Here is a 20,680-nt window from a genome sequence, read left to right on the forward strand (position 1 = left end):
AACATCCTCACATACATGCAGCATGTAAAAATATTATGCCAATTATCGCTGTGATTTAACCGTGCAGAGGTTACTAATTTAGACAAACGATGTGTGCCTTTGTTTTCTGTTTCTGAAAACAATGAAACCACCAATAATCTCATTTTGGCTTCTTGGAATATTAACTCAATTAGCACCTGAAAACGCACGCTCCAGCCCTGACACGTGCACACAGAGCTGGCTCTGCCTGAAGCCCAACTATTCGTCATTTCTTTCTCATAAAAGGCAAAAAGGTACTTTAATGAATACATGTGCTGCTTATTTGGAGAGACAACATTTGTGCCTTCTGTGCCTGAATGGCACTTAGCATGGGTTAACATTTGGTTTACAACGCAACAATAAAATTTGTCTTTATTGCAAATAAACACAGTATTCACACCTTACAGTATTTTTTTAGATGCAGGATTATATTCACTCTTAGAGGCTCTAATACAAAGGAGGAAGGCGCACGCATTTCGTGTCTCACACCTTTTTTATTTTCTAAGCAGCGTTAATACACGTTTTAAATATTGCATTTACGTTGTTAAAACATGAACCTGTTTATGTACACTTGTTTGCAGTTTGAGAACACACGCTATCAAGTCATCATTTGTACAGTAACAACATATAAAAAAATAATCACACCTGGAAATTTAAACACCCACTGCCCTGTTTGCTTCGATCTAGAAGCTGCACCAGTAGGAAAGGAGCCTCAGCACTGCGATAGCTGGATCAGGAAACAAACACCACTCTTCCAGTAATTGTCCTCAGCTGCTTTGATTGGTTGCAGTTAATTTAATAGTATAACCTTTAAAAATTGTGGGGCAAGGTAATACTTTATCTTCACTCCTCATATTAAGGTTCCAAAGCAAGCTTAATGAGAAGCCATTATAAAATCATACTGCTAAATAGTATCTTAACTCACAATTGAGCCTATATAATTATACCAGTATTGCAACTGACAATTACGACTGCTGTATCAAACTCCCATCTGAGCAGCGCGGTGTACGAAAGGTAACTCACAAGTACTGCACTAACTACTACTTGGGCTTAACGTGACCCAGGTCAGAGCTCTGCCCTCAGCACATGCAGTACCACGGTCCCAAAACCCAGGGCTGGGTGCCTGTGATAGAAAACCAAAGCGCTGAGCTCTGCTCAGGACCTGTCCCAGACGGAAGAACGCGAGGGCTGCAGGTCGGGGTTGGGAGCAGCTCTTTAGGAGGTGACACCAGGAGCCAGGCACACGTCAGCAGAGCTGCCTCTAAGCAGTGCCACCCCTGCGCGCCAGCGCCAGGCAACCTTCACATCATCCAGCTAGTGGTGAACCACAGCAATTAGTACATTTAGAAATGACATTTTGAAGACTATTAACATATAAAACATTATCCTCTTTATGAAAATAGACCGATTTCAGCACGGCTTGCCTTTTTGGAGGAGGAGGACACATTTTATTTTATTTTTTTTCTGAAGGCAAGTGTTCTCCTGGACAGCTGCCAATCACCTGGTGGGAAATGTCCTTACAGCAAGACAAACTCCTCAGTACTAAATCTCTTTAATCTTTTCTTTTCATCTTCAGAGAAAAGGTCATTTTCTTCATGGAGTGGACTGGAAGCAAAGTCATAGTCTCTGGAATGACCCTTCACAAAAGTAAACAAGGGGTATTTTTCCTTGGATGAAGATTTCAGCATCTACAATGCAAAACACCAGATATAAGATGTCACACTGGAAATGAAGAAATACGGTAAGTAGCTACATTAATCCAATTACGGCTGTGAAATGGACAACGCATCTCTTATTATCTTAATTATCATACTGGAACAACACATTGCACATGCTAAACATCCCCTCCTCCTTTTAAACAAACATTTCCTTCCATTTCTTCTTCTTGTGATAGTGAAAAAGCCACTCTGATTCCTTCCTCTTTACTGTCGTTCAAAACTCTCCACTTCATTCTAGTTTATTATAATGGCCACTGGCTGTTCTAAGGTGAAAGCTGGGGAAAGGGCAAGGAGATGTGGCAAAGGCATACACTGAGTAACAAGCAAAAGCAAAGGAAGAGTAACAGATGAGTATTTGCAGAAGAAAGGAAAGAAGTCGGTCAGGAAACAAAGCATTTGTAAGTCTTATGAGACCACACAGCCAGATAGGAGCCCACAGGTAAAGTCAGATATTCGGGTTTTATTTATTTTATAACAGAAAACTGTGCCAAAGTATGTATTTTGTGACTTTGAAAAGGCACCAAAGAGTACATTTTGCAAAGTTCTCATTTCTAACAGCACTTCACACCAGCCGTTCTGGAGATCTGTAGCTGGGGTTGGTTTATAATACAGAAAAACAGGGAACCCAGCTGTAGGACATTCTTATTGCAGCTGAATCTGCCTTTGGCAAAGACAATGGCCAAACTCAAGAAAAATGGCTCCTGCTCTGTTTTGCAGGCATGCCTTACGTGGTACAAAGTAAGCACGTGTGGGACCCAGGGCTGTAATTGCTGCAATAATTCTCTAACAGGGGAATGGCAGTGGATAGGTCTATTTTACTTGCAAGTTCTTCAAATGCCACTGTGATGGGATTTCTACAGTGCTTTGATAACCACCAATATTTTTACTATTTCACTGTTCAAGTCTGGATGCATTTTCTTGTCCCTCAATCTACCAGCTATTTAATTCCAAACTAAACTACAGCAGCTAAGTAACTGGCAAGTACAGAAACAAAGGGCAACTTGAATGGATTTTCACCACTTTCTCAATTTGGGCCCCTGATTTCAGTGCCTTTATTTCTCTGTCCCCAGGTACATGGCACATAAGGTTTATCCTCAGGCAATATAAGCCCTTTTCTCCCATCTCTTATTAGCCACAAATGCAGCAAGAATCTGAGTTTGTTAACCTCGGCTGCACACAGCAAACTGAGTGCACTGTGCCAACAGTTCGGGAGTTACAGTGCTCAAATTGCAAGAGGAAATGCAGAAGAGCAGGAAAAAACAAAGCATGTGAAGGACTGAAAGACCACCGAATGTTTTTCAGATGGCATCTGTATCTCAACTTTCCTGTATTACCAAACTGCTGTGTCTGAAATGCACTGATACAAAATAACGTCATTAACATTAGAGGGATATCCAAAGTATGAGGAAAACAGCTTGCACAGATTTAAGTCTCTGAGCTGTGAGCCGTGACTGTTTTCACAGCTTATGTGCAGGGAAACAAAAGTGCTTCATCCCGAACTCAAAAGGAAAGAGGAGAAAGAAAAGCAGAACTTCCAATGCAAGTGATTTTGTAATGAAATTTTTTACCTCTCTGAGTAAGAATGAAAAGAAACAACTTCAACATCAATCAAAATCTACCGAATATGAAGTTTAAAATGCTCTTTTAACTGTAATGCTAATGCCACCTAACAAGGCAATCAGAATGCTGCACGAACATTCATTCTTTGTGTGGATGTGGTAACTGCTATGGTTAGAACATTAATATCATGAACAGTTCTGCTGCTCTGGAATCCTTTTTTTACATCACAGAACACTGTTATTTGCTACCGCCGTTAATACAACAGATTAGTCAAGCATTCATACGCTGGAATAATCAAGAAAAAAAAAGGTCGATTACCTTTGGACCTAAGTAAACCTCCACCTGTGCTGTCCAAGTGGAAGGACGCGAGCAGACACATTTACTGGGTGATACCTGACTTCAAAACATTGTCACCGAATTACAAAGGCGCCGCTTTACATTTCAATGCAATCAGAAACAGCACTTAGGCTAACAAGAAACAACACACAATTTTGACCCGATCAAATACTTCCATTTAAAAAAAATTCCTCCCGAGGGATTTCGGTGCCTTTCGGAAGGCGCCGCGGGGCGCGGGGCAGCTCGGCAATATTCTCACTTCAATAGCGCCACCTCGCGGCGCCGCCCGGCAGCACCGACGCCCATCACCCCCAGCTTCACGTACCGGTGAAAACAGATGGAATGAAAACCAATCTAGATCTCTCTGATTGTGAAAGCAGCAGTAAATACCGAGAAAAGAATGATTCCTGCTTGATACGGCCGAGCTGGTTCTCTGCCTTACCCGCACGCAGCACACGTGCAGTTGGGCTGAGGGCTGCAGCTCCGACACCCACCTTTGTTATTTCCTCAGAAGCCTTCTCAAAGTCCTGCACAGTTCTACAGTAAAATCCTATCGTACAGCTCGGATCCATTTTTTTGAATGACATCTTTTTGGGAGAAGGACAGTGGAATGACTGCAACGTGCAAGATTAAAAACCATCAGATAGATTGTTAAGGTTCAGGATAGCACAGACCCAAACGTTCACTTTTTCTGCCTTAATGAACAGCCTTAACATACAATCCCCTGTATCGTGTGTGTTAAAACCCAGCAAATCCTTAAAGTTATTTCTTCCCCCCCAACATGCCAGTAATTCTGCCCCTCTCCACAGGCTTTACGTGTGCAAAGCCCCTTGCAGTGATGCTGCATTCGCCAAAGTTGCTGGTGGCACCGTGGCAGTTTGACATCTACCGCAGCTTGAGCAGTGCTTTATGAACGTTCCCAAGGCAGAGGAGGTGAATGTTTTTCTGCAAATTGAATCAGTAACAGCTTGTGCACTATCTCACAATTACTGCTTTACTACCACCGCCCATTGCCCCTTCCCTCCCCCAGCCTCTATAAAAGCGACATAATGGCATAATCCAACCTCTTCTATTTTCCTTTGGTAAATGAAATGGGTTAAGAAAAACCAAAACCACACACACACACACAAAAAAAAACCTGTATTACAGTAATCCACAAGTAGGAAAAAAAAAACACCAAACAACCAAAGAAAAGCACGTTCTGCTTTATAAATACATATTTTTTTCTTAATGCAAAATCTCTTTCCATGACAGATGATGATGTGACAGCCCTGGGAGCTGATGCTATCAGCAGCCGTGGCGGAGAAGATAAAACAAACAAGCCCAAAGCACCCTCGCCACTCTTCTTTCTTTGGCAGTATCTGAGAGAACAGACACCCATCTGCCATTTACCCTGACGGTGCTGTGTGCTCACCGATCACAGGAGCTGTGCTTTTGGTAAAGCACAAGTTAGGCTGTGGATTCACGCCGACAGCGGAGCAGCAGCCCCGGCTCCCGTGCCGACAGGGCGGGCACAGCTCGGCACTGCAGCTAACAGCACCGCGTCCGCACGGCGCTGCAACACAGCGACCGCCCGACCTAAACGCAGGTTTGGTCACAACTTCTGACGGGGATCAGCATCCCCCAGGGCATATTGTGCTCTGTGTCCTTGCACGGTTCAATACGAGCTGCTGGGGCACGGCGCTGGGCAGCGCGGGGTTGAGACCGCAACGCCGGGGCTCCGTTAGCAGCACCAGCACGGCTCCTCTGCACAGAATCACAGCTGCTACAATGCAATTCGACTGCAGCAACAGCAACCCCTGACAGACAACGTCAAGCAGTGCCTAGGCTAGAAACCCATCTCGTAGTTTTAACATTTTTTTTTTGCTAGGCAAAGTCAATCTACAGCAGACAGCAGCACCGGTTACCTGGTGTGAGAGCATCTGACAGCGTGTTACACAGGGGTGGGTGCTGCTGCTTAGTTGCTTTTACAAACCTGAGAGCTGTTTCTATTCAACCTCTGCTAAAAAAAAAACCAAAACAAACAAACAAACAAAAAAAACAATCCAAGCAAAGATTAGAATTAATATTCATCCTGGACTCTTTTTTTTTTTTTTTTTTTTTCCCCAATTCAGGTTTCAAAAGCAGAAATTGAAGGCTGAATCTTCCGAAGCTTCCTTCCTGAGTCACCAAATCCATAAATGCTTTACGTATTTATTCTGCCTTAGATCTCACATTTCACCACCAACATTCTGCCTGCAGTTGTGCTGCACTGTTCAGGGCAGTATTCTTAATGCTACACAAATCACCACACAACAAAGAGAAGTGGGTAGGCATTTTTTTTCCACTCCTCCAAACAAATGGATTCTGGAAGCCAATACAGAGTGGATTGATTTCCAACTTATTCTGGACAATTTGTCAATTTTGAAAATACTCCCTACAGATAAATCTAACAAGCAACTATCCACACTAAGAAAGCAATTTCTGTTTACTTTTGACATTTCTGGACAAAGATATAATGCTATTAAATGCACTAAGCATTAAATTGCAATATATTTTCCGTCTGCAGAAAAGCATTACAGCGCGATCAAGCCAAGCTGGCAGCCTGCGTGCCTTCAAAATACATTTGAAAACCTTCTTATTATTTGGAAATTCATATTCATGCCAGCCTGCAGCATAATGTGCAGAATTAGTCACGGGAACAGAAGACAAAAAGATGTGTATGCTTTGTAGGCTGGCTGCTGAGCTGCGGTGCGACCTTAAGGAAGTCACTTCAGCTCCACATCCCTGCGCTCTCCCCACCTTTTGTCTGCCTTACCCAATTAAAGTGTAAAATCTTCAGAGAAGGCGCTGTATTTTAGAGCAGTTATTAGCATTAAGGGGCAAAGATCTTGGTTATAATCGCTGGCTGCTGCCACAAAGCAGCAGCAAAATAGGTGGAGAGCCAGGACTCAGCATCTCTCCCTTCAAATACCTCGACAGGGAAAATCCAAAGATATCCCAGGCAGAAACTTGTATCATTCTTAGAGATATTTTCCGATACATTTGGCTGACACTAAAATAGCAACCGTGTTCTCTTCCTGAATTCAGAACCCTCTAACCTTCCAGAGGTCCCTAGAATTCCACCTGGCAAGCCATGCCACTTACAGCATCTTGCTAAGCACTCATACTGAAAAATACGTTTGCTTTAAGTCAGCCCTAGGATTTATGTATGATATATTATTACATATACATATTATGATATATGTAATCTCTTTCTCTAAATACTTAATACTTTTTAATGGTGTTGTGATTAAGGTACTGTGATCAATTTCCAAATATTACCTCCTTGGAACTGGTATGTTAGCAGGTATTTCTTTTCATGATAGTAATTAGAATGCTGACACTCATTCAATTGTCCTCTCTCAGCTGAAGTTAACTCCTAGCTGCTATATAAACCAGAAGCCATATAACTTCATTATACACCATCTGACTTGCATTCTCAGTGTACCAAGCCAATTTAAGAACACCTATTCTGTTTTTGAGCTGTGAGTTCAAGAGCTACTTAAGACAAACTTCCACTTTTGCAGGACTTTACTGCAAACCTTCAAGAATCCAATGTGAAGTGAGAGTATTTCAGGGGGTGACAGGCATACGTATGCACCCTTTTTCCTTATTTAAATGCAGCTGGTTTTTTCTGAAGCTGCATTTCCACTTTAGGAGTGCTTCAGTGCAGAACACAGTGGTGTGAGGAATTAGCACTAATAACCAGCTCTGTTCCAGAAGCCTGGATGCTGTCCTCAGCAATGCATGCACCCAGTGTGCATTTCCAGCTTGATAGGAGCTGCTTGGAGGAGCCTGGGTGCTCACGAGGAAGTCGGACAGACCAAGATCAAGGAGAGTTTGTACAGATGGCACTGAGTGCTTTCACTGTGAGTACTGTGGCTATTGAACTTCTGCAGCTGATAATGTTTTCCCATGGTGCTTGTAAATGGAGTCCTTTAATAACCTCCTTGAAGCTCTATCTATTTTCAATGCGAGTTATTTGGAAAGAAGTTAAAGAAAAGGGAAAACAGTACTGTAAAATAAAGCACATGGTTTGTAACACCCAGGCACAGACACATTGCACCTACTGGCACCAAGAAAGTCACGGCCTAAAAAGGGCTGGGAGGGAAAGAAAGAGCAACCCCAGTACCAACACCTTCAGACAGCTTGATTAAAAATAATAAAACTCATTAAAGAAGAAACTCTGTTTCCAAACTGACTATGGGCACCTTGCAGCTTGAATTTCCAACACAATAAAATTATGAAAACACAACCAAAAATGAATGAACCCAGTGTATATCCAAGTTAGTCGGGTTTGAGATCTCCAAATGCTGGTCCTTTTCTCCAACAGAAAAAATACGTAAGTAAAGCAGTCATCTAGTTTTGAGCTTTTCCAATCCTTAAAAATAAAAAGATGTAAGTTAACGATGTAAAAATTAAAACCTCATATGGCATTTTTAACCTCTGGTCATTTCTGTTGATTATAGGCCTATAAAGGAGGGCAGAACTTTGATAAATAACTCGTAACTGTAAAACCATAAAGATGCAGCTAGCTAGAACATCTCTAAATAATTAGTGTTTGATTCATATGGGAAGAAAACAGTGCCAGGTCTATATCCATAGTACCTCAAGAGGGAAATCCTTTATGCTGACATCTACAAAAGATTGGCAGTAATGAGGATCCATGTAAATCAAACTGTCATCTGCAAGGACAAAACAGAAGACAAGTAATTCAAAAAACACCTTATTATTACACTGCTTACAATCCAATTTCTATGCAGAACAGCAGAAAAAAACACCAGCAAGTAACTGCTTGCCAGGCTGATATTCATTGACTGAAGCATAGGTTTTTGCAGGACAGATTAACTTTTGCATAATCAAACATGCTTGTATAAGCAGAATTTTTATAAAGTGATGAGACTGTCATTTAATTTTTGGTGATAAAATTACTTTTACAAACATACAATTATATTCTGGAGTTTGCATATGAAAAATGTATTGTGCTGCTTCATCCTGACAGGAAGAATATATTGCTTGTCATCTGAGCATCAACTACCAGCACTTAAACGAGCCGAAAGTAAATACGTAAATAAGAACTGCCAGATAGGAATGGCAAAGCTCCTGAAGTTTGGTGAAACAGATAAATTATGCCTTGTTTATGCAACAAGGGAAATTAAATGTACATTTTACAGGATCCAATTACTATATGAGGCGAATGACAAATGAATGGACTTTGGTAGATATGATGAATTAATAAGGTACTCGTTTTGCTATTTTAATCATGCTATTTCCCACTGGCCCTACATTAACTTCCTAACTCTTAAAGAAAAACACTGAAGAGTCATAACATATTAAAGTACTAACCTTGAAATCCAGCAAAGTAATACGACTGCTTGGGTTTGCCACCAATAATACCAACACAATACTCAAGGCTTAAAATACCCTACAAGCAGAACATTAAATAATTAGGACAGTGCTAAACAGAAAAAGGATCAAATGGAATCAAAATCTTTTATCTTCCTGTACTGCTTTTAGGCAGATCACTATTTTTTCTCTTCTTCACCCCCAAACTCCCCAGGTACTTGACATTAGGAATTACTTTCCTGGCTATGTCATCCTGCACATCTCCTGAGAGTTCCCAATCCAACCTGGGTTATTAAGATAAGTACCTACAAAGCAAAATAAGTTGGTGTGGAGGTCCTCTCACAAGGTTCTGTTTCTCTGTGGGGCTCATTGGGGGACTGTGTGCATCCAGTCTTGGCTGAACACAGCTCTCCATTTGCTCCCCATCAGCTCCAGCAGGAGCTGCATTTTGCCCACACTGCGTGCTTTGGAAATGGAGCCCAACTGTTCTAACACAATCGAAGCCCAAGAACATTAAATACTCTGAAAAGTGAGCAGCCTTTAAAAATCAGTAAATCATGGTGGCTTTCTGGTGGCACTGCACAAACCTTGGGTTCACCGCTTGGACGCTGGCCTGAAGTGGGACAGCAATCCAGAAGAGAACCATCTGAGCTAAAAGGAAATCTCCATTAGCTGGCAATCATACCCATATCCTCTCCTCTAGGATATCACCCATTAAAATTATAACCATTACATTATCATTGTCCAAGCTGGGAGAATTTCTCTCAACAAAGTGATTGATATTTCCTGTTCTATTAAGGCCAAGGCTTCTTGTTGAGATAAATTTTTCCTTACTCAGACAATGATAAAATAATGGAACATGACAAAAATTGTTGTATGCCTAACTTGAGACACTAACAAAGTCAGCTTCAATGTAGTTTATCCAGCCTGAGAGAAAATGCTTATTTAAAATATAAATGAGAAGGCTTTTTGAGAAAATGTTCCCTGATACTTAACGTTACAGTAGGTTTAGGCAGAGGAGAGGGAAAGGCTGCATCAGCTGACAACGACACATCCTCTGCCAGTGAAACAGGAGGAGAGCAAAGCTATTTAAAGTAATGAATAACTGTTTAATCTATGGACATTTTCTTGTGAAACTGAATTATGAAATATTTATCAATTTTCATCCATAAATATAAAACCCTTTGTAAAAATTACCTCTGGTACTACATTCTAAAATCTGCATTTTTAACTTTAATCCAAACCCCAAGAAATTCAGTCACTGTTCAGCAAGCAGCCAAGAGAGAGACTGGGGTGACTGATAGACTCAATTGAAAGCCCTCTTATCACAGTCCCCATTATCAGCAACTGGGAGAGGCAGCGCCGCTCCTGGTGAGGCAGCACAGACCTCTCCTCAGTGAGGCTGGTGCTGCTAAGCAAACCTAAATGTGCCTGTGCTTGGAAAGTCAGTGCCAAGCAAACATATTTCATTCTGGCAAAAAAGCGCTTTCGATAGCTAAACTGAGAAAGCCTCTGCAGGGTAGGACTGGCTACAGACACCCATCAATCATAAAAGCCAACATAAAAGAGTTGGAGTCACTTTCCCTTAGCTGAGAAAACCTTATGGAAGTTGCAAAAGCAACTGTTTGTTAGCTTACAAAGGAAAGGCCCATGCATTTTCCTGGACATGACTGATCCAAAGGCACTTTTGCACCTGATGCTGGAAGTAAAGTGAGGTTGTTGTACATCATGTGTACAGCTTAACTGTGTCAGAATAAAGCACAAATGAACTAAAACTTTTCCCAAACCGCTCGGAAAGAAAAGGAATCGGGAAAGAAAAGCTATTTGGTAGATCATCACTGAAATGAAAGGCTTCTTTTTGCCTCTGTGCCACAATTTCCTGAAATGTTGTAGAAATGTGAGTCAGAACACATGGATGATGCAGCAGAAAAGGCCAACTCTCACGTTTTGTAAATGACTCGAGAGTGTGCAACTTTAATTCTTGTTCTAATACTTAGAAGACAACATTTCCTACTGCATCATGGAGAAAGATAAAGCAGAAGGGCAAAGAGAAGAATCTCCTCACTAAGGTGAGTATTCTTGTGCTCAGTGGGGGCTGCCCATTGTATTACCATCCATCTTCAAGTGTTAACACTGTAAGTGGAGCCTCCACTAAAAAAACAAACAGGTTGCCAGAGACTTTCTTCTCTTCTCTGCTTTCTCCTTAAGTTTCACTTTTCTTCCAGTTCATTTTAATTTGTGGTAACCAATTGCTACTTTTGCATCACTGTGCTCAGAAGGATTCATCCAACTGGCCAGACAGTGAAGCAGTAGTTGAAGTAATGTCTAATGTTGTCAAAAAATTCTATTCCCTCTCTCAAGGTGGAGAACATGAAAAAGGGAAGGACAGGAAACAACCTTAAGGCATTTGGCATTTAAGGAAACAAGAAACAGAATAAGGTATTTGCTATGTTTGTATTTTAAAATGCTGGCTGATACTTATTATAGCACAACTTTGGCAGCATATGTAACTAAATTATCATTTATAATTTGAGCCACTGCGTTAATGTCTTTCCAGATAGCTGCTTCAGGAGTAGAACAGTTTTCACTGCTTTACCAAGGGACATCAAGTGCTCTGCAATTACGTCTCATCTTGTAATAGGGAAATTTAAAATCTGTAAAGTCAAACTTTACAACCTTCAACTGTAAAATCACCACCACACATTTAATAGGTAGAAGATTGCCATCGTGAAGTCTCCTAGTGCTCCGATTTGAAAAATGATTGAACTCTCATTTCATACCTTTACAAACTCTAAGTAGTCCATGTTTGTTCTTTCTCCACCGAGTCTCACTGGAACTAATATAATTACAGCTTTTGTGTCTGTTTCTCCAGAATCCATAAAAGAACACTGTCTGTCAATAACATCTGAACTGTAGACTGAAAGGAGACACAAAAACATTGGTATGTAAGACACAGCTTTTCAGGCACACCTACAGAATGACATCACTGGGGCTGACAAAGTGTAACTGCAGCCCTTTGAAAATATCACTGTCCTCCTGAAACACAGTTCCTGAGCAACTCCTGACATTGTAATCCTTCCTGACAATGTTATCCTTCCCTGTTTTCAGCAATATTTTGTAGCAATCAACTGCTGCTTGAAGTAAGACACGCTGCCAGGAAAATGCAGAAGGAAGAGCTTAGGAGAAAGATAATTTAAAGGAGAAAGGTAATTTAAAACTTGAAACACTACACTAGCAGAATCATAAACGTGTTGGTAATAATAATAATCAATAATTGATTTTAATAAATATTCATGTTCACTGCCAGAAGTTAATACAAAGCGGGCACTGAAAATGAGTGGAAGTACTTCATGTAGTTACTGCTTATTCCCTCCAAATTAAGAGGGACAGGAAAATCATCCCAGGGCAAAGAAATGAGAAACAAACAGAAGTTTCCACTGTCATTTTAGGTCAGGTAAGGGCATACGATGAACCAGTTTCTGTTTAAAACTGGTGTGATTGATTTCCCATCAGGGAAGGTTGTTGTTCTCCGTCTTACCAGCATCAGCCGTGACATACAGAGCATTTCTGGCCGCTAAACACAGCCACTAAAACTTACATTCGAAAGACTACATGCATTAGTGTTATGTTTCACCATATTCTGGGTTGTTTTTGTCATCATTTTTTGCTCCTGAGCATCCAGAGCCCTGAGCTGCTCTGCCCGTTGTTGCTGACTCCAAGAGCCGTGCTGCAGCACGAGGAAGGCTACCTGCACCCCTGACTGGCTCTCTATCCTCCTCGCATCTCTGAACTCAAAGCAAAAAGGTCTTCTTCCTATTCTGAGGTACTGGTTCAGCATTTGTTTTCCCACTAGGAAAATGGCTAAAAAAGAAACCCTTGATGCAAAAGAAAAGAAAATGTAAATAGCAAAGCTACTCTAATTGAAATGAGAGATTTTCATCTTGAAAGTAGATTCGGAAGCTGTTAGTGGCCTACTATTCAAACAACACTGAAGCAGAATACAAAAAGGATTAATAAGAGAAGTGCTCAGGCTCCCCAAATACAAAGCTATTGCAGGCAGACAGACTTCCTGGATTCTGAATTTCACTGTCTTAGTAAGAAACCACACAAGCAATGTTTGAGGCTTTCAAGTTGTGATGTCTGAGTCTCAAAAGAGCAAACATCTGCCCGTATCAACAACTCCTTTGTCTACATAATCTCATTTATATGGCTCCATTGTTGAGTTTTTTTCTTCCTTTAGGGCTTTATTGTCGAGAGCTTATGAAAGGCATAAAGAGCATCTACAATGTTAGCAAGAATCTACAGTCACAGCATTTACCTGTACAATCCTGAGCAACATAGACTGTTACTCCCTGCAGCTCAGGGTCTCTTGCTTCTTCAACAGCTTTTCTAAGTACAAACACAAAACTATCATCTCAGGTTATAATAAAAATAACATTCAATAAACACATATTGTTTGATTTTTATGAACACGTCGGGGTTTTTTACAACTGTTGGTGCTTTTTCTTTTTTAATTCAAGATGCCTTCTATTTCTGGTCAATACAGATGCAGGGAGATTTTTAAAAACAGAAATCAAAAAAGCAAAACAAAAAAAAAGCAAACAAAAACACACAAACAATACAAGTGCAACCCAGATCTAGTGTACCAGGCAATGCTTTTTCCAAGCAGAGACAGCACTGCCTCTCTACTTAGAGGAAAAAATGAAAATCACACACACACAGCCCACAACAAAAACACCCCAACATTACCTTACAGTGAAATTCATATTCAAATAACCAACACCTTTCCATTTAGAACATTTTTCTGTCATGTGCACTGGCATAATAAAGGCTAAATTTGCTGACAAAGAGATTATTTGCAACTTGATAGCTCTCCTTAGCTGACCTCAGTTCATACAAGTAGCCACACATCGGCACCCCTTCCCTCCTGAAATAAAAGCCAGCTCATAAAAAGCTACAGGGTTTTGCCAAAAGTTTCTAAAAGATCATTGCAGCATTAGGCTGCCCTCAGAGGGATAAGAGTAATGCAGCTAGAAACTAAGAAGCAAATATATGTCAGTAGTCTGAAGCACGATTATTATTCAAGGACAACATTTGTAAAGGAACTAAACTCTTCAAAACACAAGATTGGCCTCTGGCTTCCAATACATGCTTGCATTAAATGCTCACTGTCCCTTTATTCCACAGTATATCCTGAAGAACTGTTTAATACAGTCGTTCTCAAGTGATGGGAGTGCTGTGCATTGTAAGCACTGCCAGAAGAGAAGTGAGATCTGGGAAAGGAATCCTGGGCACTGCTTCAGAGCACTGCTGAGTTTGTTAGACGGATGCTGGAACAGATGTTTTTTCCCCACATACTAGGGAAATAGGTAACTGCAATTTAAAGCAAGCAGAAGGAATTCTGACAGTTTCTATTACCAAGAAAAAAAATCAAAACACATAAGAAAACACGTAAGCAATGCTAACCTGTCACATCACTGCATGTATTTGCATGAACCCACACACATACACCAGAGCATTTCTGGGCAGGTTTCACCTGAGGTGAGTCTGCTTCTATACTGAATAGCAAAACTGTTCATTGACATACGGAGAAACACACAGACTTTGACTTCTTCTGCTTCAATGACTTATTAGTGATGTAGTTTATAGGTGAACTGGTATCTAATAACATAAACGTAGATTATAAAAAAAAAAACTGTAATATTCAAAGAAATGGTACAGAAAGGCACCACAGCATGGAGAAATTTGACTTTCCACTTTTTTTTAAGCCACACTGAATGTCACAGACCCTTTACTTTTACTGTGATATAATTATAATATTAATAGTCCCATACATTTACAGTTTCACAAGAATTTGATATGTGCAAAGAAATGCTGAAAACATCAATTTTAGCTCTGACATTTCATTACACTATCAGTACATTACAGCCCCCAGGTTACAGTATAAAAAAAAATCTATAATGTTATGCATGTTCCAAGGTTGAAAGAGTGGTTAGTTTTTAGAACATTTCACTCAATGAAGCTCTACTTAAACTGAAGCTCTACTTAAAAGCCTGGGTTTGGGAGAGACCTTGGGACTCCTACTGCCCAATGGACAGGAAAACAGGAGCGCAGGCTTGCTGTGAATTAAGACCAAACAGCGGTGCTGAGTTTACTTCCTGCACCTGCTGCTATTTGCACTCCTGCCTCTGAAAAAAGCTCTCCAATTGCTGCTGATACGGACATTTTGTGAAGCCAATAATGATCAGTGAGATGTTCAATTAAGCTGAAGTAATCTCATGGTGCTCAGAAATGCTTCACCCATAACGTGCACAGCACTGTAACAACAAAGAATAACCAGACTTTTACCTTAAAATGTGTGCAACAACTGCAGGCCCGTACCAATCTCCAGCAATTTTCCCAGACTTCTTTCCATATTCTATTAGCTGATGTAAGCCAAAAGCTGCCAACGGAGAGTCGCCAAACCAAGAAATTATTTTTCTGTGATAAACTTCATTTCTCATTTCACCATCGCCACAGTTTCTCCTTATTCTCTCCTGGTGGTTTGACAGGATCTTGGGCTCTCTTTCTGCTGTAAGCGATGCTTCCAACGATGCTGTCAGCTTCTTAACTGTGTGGGCTGTCCAGGATTCAGAATCTGAATTTTCAATGTCCAAGGCATCTGGCCAGACCCAGGCTGCAGGGGGAATTTGAAGATGCACGTTAGGCTTACTGTTCACTTCTTGGTACAATCAGCAGAGCACCCTCCTTTCTCCCCACAGGTTCTCCAGGCCAACAATGTGTACTTCATACAACAAGATGCCAACAGTGCTAAAATGTAAACAAAGAACTGAAATGCAACAAGATTTGCTTTTATCTTCTGCTAGAAGATGGGAGGAAAGAAATACAGCTATCAGAAGTGTTGGCAAGCAATTTATGCTGAGATCACAGGTCAGACTGTGTGATCCCACTTAGCTAACATATAAAAGACTGACCTGATTACAAGGCACAGAACAGTCTCACATATTTTAAATACAGAAATTAGCTACCAAGTACCATCTGAACAGTTTCATTCACGTCAAAGAAGAAGTTTCAAACCCTGATTTTTATTATAATGGTTTGTCAGACATTAAAAAAACAGGCAAGACTGGGGAAATTCTCATGTAAAAACGAATGCTGCTTCTTGGTGCAGCATCAAAGCAGACTGGCAGAAAAATACGCGGCATTTCTTTAGTTAATGAATGTGTCAATTCCCAGGTTTACCTGGACTACAAGGCAAACACATTTAAATGTTCAGCACAGCATCTGCAGCGTGCATTTCTAGTAAGAGGTTTCTCTAACAATGCATCTTCCCTGTCTCGTTCCTATTAATAACATCATGGTGGTTCAGCACATCTAGAGAGCAGTAATGCTTGTCAGATGACTGAAAGTCTCTCCCACAAGTCTGAACAACTATTTGCAACACAGAGGATGTGAGGAAATCTCTACAACAGTGACCTTACTGTTACATCAAAAACCATTCTCAAATCCTCAGTGAGCGCCCCAGAAGGCGGTGGGCAGGCTGCTGTGTGCCAGGAGGAAACAAACACTATAGATGAGGCTGCCAGAGAGGCTGTGATGCCCCGTCCATCCCTGGAGGTGTTCAAGGCCAGGTTGGATGGGGCCCTGGGCAGCCTGGGCTGCTGTGAAATGTGGAGGTTGGTGGCCCTGCCTGTGGGGGGGGTTGGAGATTCATGATCCTTGAGGTCCCTTCCAACCCTGGCCATTCTGTGATTCATTCTGCGAGGCGCTTTTGCCCACCAAGACACATTTCAGCAAGGCTGCCATTACAGCAGCAAGAGGAATCCTTTCAAATTCAGAGAGCAAGAACTGCAGCCCTCCTTTTAATTCTTGCTGACGTATCCATGTAAAAGTCTAAGAAACAAAAAGGAAGCACAGAGACAATTGCATTTTAATTCCAAAATCCAACTTAGGGCTCCATACGGTCACAAATACTGCAAGACCATACATGGTCTGTTGCAGACCACTTCCACTTTTGTACATATTTGGATTGCCCCAGAAATATGGCATTCTGCAATTACCACATCACTTTCTAAACAGAGACTCTTTGGGGACAGTGCAAGGAACTCTTTGTAACCATTGATTTGAAAAGCATAAACCTGGGGCTTTTTTATTTTGAGCTATTTCGGAATGAGCCGTCACAACCCATACTCCCAGGTAGCCCCACTCACGTTTTGGTTTGCATTTTTTTAAATGTATGTATAGAAAAAAAGTTATATTTAAGGGATTTGTATTTCTCAGTACAAGATTTTCAAATATTTTCAACCAGTTGAAAGGAATAATGTTAATGTATGTTTTATGACTTAAAATATCTTCAGCAAAAGGACACTCAGTAAGGCAAGCTGACATTTCAGTGATGACACTGCCAAGAAAGACAACTTTGTGATGCAGCTGGCTTGGGACTGTGCTACAGCTTACATCATATTTGCATAGTAAGTACAAAGCATGATCAACACAGGCTTTCAAAACTATCTGCTACTAAAATATTCCTGAGGAATACCGAATAGCCTAGTCAACAATAAGTTGTATCCTAACTAATGCGCCTCGATGGCTTCAGGCCCTTCTCTTGGATCATTTTGGCAACAAACAGTGGTGAGAGAGGACAGGAACAGTTCTTTGAAAGGGGCAGTCTGGTAGATTATGGAAGGGATTGAGGAAAAGAGGATGAAAAGTCAAGGTGGGTAACTGCGAGATCCAGAAATAGCCCTGGGCAGGACAAGGCTCAGCTTAGAAGAATGGGGCTGGAATGCATGCTCAGCCTTTGAAAGCAGAAAGTGTTCCAAGTCTCCTAAAGCTAGTTCTTTCAAACAGCTGTGATTGAAAGAGTATTCTGAGATAGACGAGGAGGGGAGAAAAAAAAGAGAAGTACATGGGGAAAGGGAGGAAATGAGCTAGTGAAAATTTCAACACAAAGAATGATCTATGGAAGTTAGATTAAAATCCTTCTATTAACTCAATATATTAATACTAGAAGAAATTGAATAATGTACAACTTAAAAACTGATAAAAGAACATCACTTTTGCTATAGCCCACAGCTATGGGCTGTGGAACTCATTTCCACATCTCCAGTTCGAGAAACGAGGAAGATTCAAGAGAATTGGACATTTACAGGGCTAATAGCAATACACAGGTATGGGATCACAATTTTTGCTTGTATTTCACTTCCAGTTTCCAGCATCTTTCTTTGACAAACCCTGTGTATGGGAACTGTTGTGTCACAGCCTGAACCACTGATTGAGCACCTGGGGAAAGTCAGTCCTGGGAGCACAGGTGAGGGCAATTCAGCTGTGTGACTGGAGGGGGTGGAACCTGGCTCCTCATTTAGACCTCATTTAAGGGCTGACTGTCACTAGGGAAGAATCTCTGGAGATCTCTCCTAGGTGAAGCTTCTTCCTGCAAGCCTAGCATCTTCTGATATAAGTGAGTAATCTTCTTCCCTTTCCTTATAGCACCTCTCTATCATGCCAGTCCTCCCATCATCACACCTTTGTTGTAACTCCTTTCCCATTGTATTGCTTTCTCCAATTGCTACACCCTGCGACTCTCCTTTTCAGAAATGGAAGAGCAGATCAGCTAAAGCAATGCTCTGCCACAACATAACAAATTCTAGTATCAAGGAAAAGAAGTCCAGAACCAAAACTAGCTGGAACTTCAAATTCTGGCTGTATGGAGACTTCTGTGCTCCCACCAAAATGCCCGTGCTTAATCACACCAAATACAAAGCTCCTTGCTTGTAACTTACCTCTGCCAAGGAAATGAAGCATAAGGCCTTGAGCCAGCAACATCTGACCAGTTCTGAGTGTGCAGCCCCAGCCACAGTCTGTTGTGAGTGCAGACCCCTTTATCTGAGGAAATTCCTCTCGGTAGGTCAGCCATATCCTAGAGATGAAATCTTTACGAAACTCCTCAACGTTTCCTGAAATCTCTGTGTTGATTTTATCAAAGTTGGATCCCTCTGTAGAGAGTTCACCAGATTCTGTAAAGCAAAGCACAGTTTAAGTTGTAAGGTGGGAACGGGGCTTCTGTTACTGCGATGAAAATACAATATACAGCAATGTAATTAGAAAGATAGGGCAAAGTTGGAAAAAGCAACAGTTGCTTCAAATACAAGGAGGGAAAATTGCACAGCAAACACATGAGAAGTGTGCTGGCTGAAAAAAAAGAATAAGAGCCAACAAGTGTCAATGAAATTGCTTCTGCAAGGAAACAACTGCTTAATTCACTTAAATGTAAGTAGTCTAATAGAGACACTCAGGAAAAAAAAAAAACAACTTTGAAAACTGCATTCTGGAAAATGATAATGAAGGTTTTGGTGTCACTCCTCATGAGAATTGTCACTATGCATTTTTTTTTAGAAAATGCCAGTTTGATAGGTAAATGAAGTGTGATCTGGAGGGCTGCTATTTACAGAAAGAACAAGGCTTCACAGCAAAATGCAGATGAAGCAGGTTAGGATGGGTTGCATTAGTGGTGGTGGTCAACATATTTTGAATATAAAGTTTCTAAGCTTTTCGCATTCACATTTTAAATTCAGTGATCATGAAAGAAGAATCCTCAGAGAGGATTAAAAATGTATACAGAGATCTTGCCAAGTAAGACTGAAATTATGTTCACATATGTGTTATGTGATGTCTACGTACCATCAGATTTGAAGTGGTAACATTTTCCCAGCAGAAAGACTGGAGAGTTTCTACTGAAGTAAGTTTTTGTTTTCAATACCCAACCTGAAATAAATGCAGAACAAATGCAAATCTGTGAGTGAATTACTTCCATAAGACATTGCTAGTAGCATTTGATTAAGCCAAAGGTAAGCCCCGAAGGAGGAGTACAGAGTAAATGCACTAAAATCAGGTTTCACTTCCACAAAAATGGGTAATATTACAAAACAGAGGTGAGTGTTCTGTCTTAAACTTAATGGCTATCCATACATGAACACTTGAATGCTAATGCAATTGTGCTATGGTGCAGAAACTGTTGAGATACAGAGGTGCTGAAGCTGAGTTCAAGTTGCTTTGTTTTGACTGGGAGTTCATTATTGTGTGGTTTGATTTGGTGGGGTTTCCATCCCCTACATTAACATACAATAGGTTCTACATATGATCAATGGAAGTGCAAGACTATCAATTTTCCTGTAGTATTAACTAACCATGCTTCATCACAACATTAGGTTGGTTGGGGAAAACTCCTTCCATCCAGTGGGGATGGGATTTGGCCAAACACCATTTCACTTACTGTATTTCATGTTGTTCCATGCTGACATAAACTTTGATTTGATCTTTTCCACTTCATCTGTCCCTGTGGCCTCCATATTCAAATTCTAGAGGAAAAGCCATCGCTGTCTTGCAAGACATTAAATTCTGCTACTGTAAAAACAAAAATATAAATGTATCCACGGCACAGAGAATGCAGGGTGTATTATCACTGCCTGCACGTGACCAGAAACAGTAATAAGGTTGCTGAGAGGCAATCGCATGTTCCATGAATAAATAATAATAACACTTAATTCCAAACATACACTAGTAAAATTACCATACAAAGCTAAATAAAATATAATGTTCTCCAACAACTCTCTATTGCACAACAAACTGATCCAGGGCATGTAAACTGTGCTAGTGTGTGTGTATGCTCGTTCCAGTTTGCA

General features: G+C 40.8%; 1 protein-coding gene across 1 annotated transcript; it reads right to left on the reverse strand.

The window, feature by feature from the left end:
* Nucleotides 1-1,535: 1,535 nt before the first annotated feature.
* On the reverse strand, nucleotides 1,536-20,350 carry ATG4C (autophagy related 4C cysteine peptidase; the record flags this gene model as incomplete). Its single annotated transcript, XM_079535627.1, has 10 exons — nucleotides 20,272-20,350; nucleotides 19,680-19,763; nucleotides 18,782-19,015; nucleotides 15,348-15,675; nucleotides 13,318-13,388; nucleotides 11,780-11,916; nucleotides 9,000-9,078; nucleotides 8,262-8,338; nucleotides 4,127-4,246; nucleotides 1,536-1,706 (listed from the first exon to the last, which is right to left on the reverse strand). Exons 1-10 carry the CDS (start codon nucleotides 20,345-20,347, stop codon nucleotides 1,536-1,538), a joined length of 1,377 nt encoding a protein of 458 aa, XP_079391753.1. The 5' UTR covers nucleotides 20,348-20,350.
* Nucleotides 20,351-20,680: the final 330 nt, after the last annotated feature.

This window comes from Tetrao urogallus (genome assembly GCF_951394365.1).
Source record: "Tetrao urogallus genome assembly, chromosome: 5".
Lineage (NCBI taxonomy): Eukaryota > Metazoa > Chordata > Aves > Galliformes > Phasianidae > Tetrao > Tetrao urogallus.